Below are 3939 nucleotides of genomic sequence, written 5' to 3'. Positions count from 1 at the left end.
TAGAAACTTCTCTAACCTTATCAGGCAGGTAACCAAGTCAACCTCTTCCAAATACAGCACTTGCCACTCATTAGAAAAAGTTGTGGACATAGTGTTTAGTAATATATGCTATTGTATCTGAACACCTATTATTTATCTACATTCATTTTCTCCCTAGCTTGGAGTATCATTCAAAGTGTGATCAGTGATTACATTATTATTCTGTATGTGCTTAATGATCCTGATTGCATCCATTATTGGTTCCTAGTGTGGGCCAAAATAATTCAGTTCTTGATAGCTACATAAGCCTAAGACTGACTAAATAATTTTCATCTGAAAGTTTCCAAATGAAAAGTCATTCCCCACACTTTTCTGTGATGAACACAGAGATGAAATAGCAGTCTCACGTGACAAGAGCTGTTCTTAGAGTAGACAATGATGTACCACTTGAAAATGCTACATCAGAGAACTTAATAACTATGATAATAAATTAATAATGATAGTGGTAATCAATTTTCCATGTATTGAGCAAGTAAGATTATTCATTGACAGCAAGCATGTCACAATTACAAGTTTACAACATATTTCTTCAGTTGGGATGATCTTAACAAACAACTACCACTGGAATTTACAAGTGTAAGTGCTACAAAAATGAATGTTTCTAGGGAAAGAAACAAAGAAACAGAGAGAAGAAACACAAAAGTTGCATGGAAGGTCACTCACTCTGTGCAAGATTCTAGGAAGCGTAACACTGCATGATGCGAGGCTGATCAGCATTATCCATGGGACCACTCCCTTCTAGATCACAATTTCTGGTGATGTTTTCGTCTAATAACGTATTCTTCGGCATTTCTACTACTCCTTCCAATTCACCACCCCAACTTTCCGTAACCGAAACACTTGGTTTCTCTTCAATCGGCGCGTCTGAAAACCCTTCCGGGGGATATATCGGAGTCGCAACCACCGGCGTCATGACGGGAGCAATATCAAGACTCGTAGGAGAATCAGCTGCAGGTCCGGGAAGTGGAGCATTAATCCTTCCCGTTACTGGAGAAGTAGGCGGAGGAGCTCGCCTACTGACGGCGTTGGGTGCAGGCGCTGGAACTTCAACCGGAGGATGATGTCGCCGCTGGTCCGTGACGTTGAACGAAATCCCCTTCGGCACCGGACGCGCAGGAGGAGAATTAGGAGCAAGAAACGTTCTTTTGTCCGGCCTGTTAGGATTATTTCTCCACCGGCGACCGGAGGAAGCAACCGGAGGAACCCCCACCGGCCCCCGTTCCTGAGAAGGAGGTACCACCGGCGGCGGAGAAGGGGGAACAGAGGAAACACCAGAGACAGCATTCGAGCGGAGGCTTAGGATCCCGGAGAGGCCGTGAACGGCGACGTATCGGCCGTAAAAGAGGCCGGGGAAGGCGATCTCAACGCCGCCGACGGAGATGCCGAAGGCATAGGCGGGGCTGCGGGTGACCTCGAGGCGGCGCTTGGAGAGGAGAGTGGGGAGGCCGTAGCCTTCAGGGAGGCGGCGGAGCTCGGTGACGGAGAGGCGGCGAGGTACGACGTGGAATCGGAGTGTATCTGTGTAAGACGACGCCGTTTGCGTCATATCGAGGGCAAAAAGGGAAGCATCGGTTGGCGCGAAAAACGTGAAGGTGTTGCGCGCATTGCTGTTAGTTCTTGTGCTGTTTCCTTCTTCTTCTTCTTCTTCTTGCCTTCTCTGATTCTCATAAGCAAAAATGTCGAATTGCAGATCAGAGGTCACGATTGCGTTGCAGAAGAGGTCGTACCCTCGCTCCCGTAGACTCTCCAGCATTGAATCGAACTCTATGCTCGGAATGCAGCTCACGGCGTTCATCAGCAAGGTTACGATGCACATCACGGTGAATGGACGGAGGGTCCACGCCATTGACGGAGATTCTCCAAGATTCTTCTCAAGAGTCAAGAATACCAATGCTTTGGTGCTCGTTGCTTTCGCGGCTTTTTTTTTTTTCCTTTAACGTTTAGAAATGAAAATTCGCTCTCGATCTCCGGACTGCTTTTATCACCAAATTGCCATACACCTTACAGCCCGAGGCCCAATAGGCCCGTTTAACGGTGATGGTTTTCTACATTGTCCATAAAAAAGTAACCAAATCCTGACCCAAAAATAAAAAGAATTAACCAAAAACTGAAAAGACGAGAAATGTAAAAAAAAAAAAAAAAGTACAGCAATTATTCCAATAAATAATTGGTGGTCGATTTTACATTTTTACTCTACAAATAAATTGAGTGGATAAGGACATTTTATATACGATCAAAATGAGTGTGTTGGAGAAGTAACAGTATGCGTAAATCTTTCGATCCCATAATATATGCGCCCTTGTATGATCACTTTCTCACGGGAAGTCGGCAACATTGGTACTTTTCAAACAGTTTTTTAAAAAACAATAATTAAATAGCAAGAGAGAGTGACATTTCAAGCAGGGCATTGAATTTAGGTGGATCTTGTAAAATATGTAAGCTAGATTTTATTGTTGTACTTGTTAAAAAAGTTGTTATGATCCGATCCTAACCAAAAGTGTATGTGGACATTTGTGTTGTTTATATATGATATATGATTGAAAACGTTAGGCCATTTGTTTTGACATAAAGTTTTATGCGCGCTAAGACATACAGTTCCTAGAATCAGCCACGGATTCTTGACGAAAGTAAAATTGGGCCCCTCAAAGCAAACGTGAGAACCAAATAAACTAGAAAGTATTAAGCAAAATTGGAATCAGCGGTAGAATATGCTTCCTCAAAAAATTCGAATCCGGAGTAAGTTCAGGAGGTTATAGAATCTATACTAGAGGTGGTGTGTGGTGTGTGGTGTGTGGTGTGTGGTGTGTATGTATGAGTGACTGAAAGGGTGCTATACGCACATATTGATTTGCTTTGCTTAAACATAGAAGTATTGGTGTAATGAAAAGGAATTGGAGGAAGCAGAAAACAAGAAGAGTTAAACTGTAACAATGAAAAAGACTAATGCAAAAGGACAAGAAATGGAATGTGATTATATTGCCGTAATTGGACGGCTTCACTATTCAACACACATATGTCAATTTTGTCAACAAAACGACAATATACAAGCTGCAATCCTTTTGAAATACCGCTACGAGAAACTATAGTCTATAACAAAAGATTATAATATAAGGTGAATTTTATTGTAATTGTTATTTGGTATTTAAGTTTTGTCTAATTTATTATTTATAATAAATTTAAATATTTTTATTTTTATATATTTTTAATTTAATATTAATTTTTAATTCTTTTTAAACTATTTTTTAAATACTATAATAATTATTATAATATAATATATAAAAAAATTATTTATATACTAAAATTAATTATTATATATTTTTATATAAATATATATAATTTAATTTATTTTTAATATATATTTTATATTTAATAAATATTATATATTAATAATTAATTTTAATAGTTAATTTCAACGTAAACATAACATAACATGGTTGTATAATATACTGCCACTTACATTAATGTAGCATACATAGTGTTGAGATCAATATCATGAATCATGATCTGAGTTGGGAGGGCAATTACTTTTAGAAGCGCGTTCTTTGTGTCTGGGCGGCACGGCCCAAACGGGTAAAATAGAAATTCTACGGAGAAGCGCGTTCTTTGTGTCCGGGCGACACGGCCCAAACGGGTAAAATAGAAACCCTACGGAGGTGTGTCCTTTAAGAATTACTTTATTACTTAAATTTTATTTTTATGGAAATTAAATATATTCAGAAAAAAGTGAAAATTAAAATGATGGTATTTTAATTTCTTAAAATCAAACTTGTTTAAAAATAAATTTTCAAACTTTGAACCAAATATAAGAATATGATATTTCCATCTTAAAATTTTTTAAAATTATTTATAATTTTCCCAACCACACATATGTGTCAAACGAACCCATATTGTAACATATTA

At 38.4% G+C, this 3939-nt stretch overlaps 1 protein-coding gene across 1 annotated transcript; it reads right to left on the bottom strand.

Annotated features, from left to right (window-relative positions):
- Nucleotides 1-503: 503 nt before the first annotated feature.
- LOC112714921 (uncharacterized) lies at nucleotides 504-2521 on the bottom strand. The gene has a single exon (XM_025766618.2). The coding sequence runs from the start codon at nucleotides 1883-1885 to the stop codon at nucleotides 716-718; it is 1170 nt and encodes a 389-aa protein (XP_025622403.1). The 5' UTR covers nucleotides 1886-2521; the 3' UTR covers nucleotides 504-715.
- Between the last annotated feature and the right edge of the window lie 1418 nt (nucleotides 2522-3939).

Source organism: Arachis hypogaea, chromosome 10 (assembly GCF_003086295.3).
Source record: "Arachis hypogaea cultivar Tifrunner chromosome 10, arahy.Tifrunner.gnm2.J5K5, whole genome shotgun sequence".
Lineage (NCBI taxonomy): Eukaryota > Viridiplantae > Streptophyta > Magnoliopsida > Fabales > Fabaceae > Arachis > Arachis hypogaea.
Note: the sequence above shows the minus strand (reverse complement) of the source record. Positions and strands in the feature narration are given on the sequence as shown.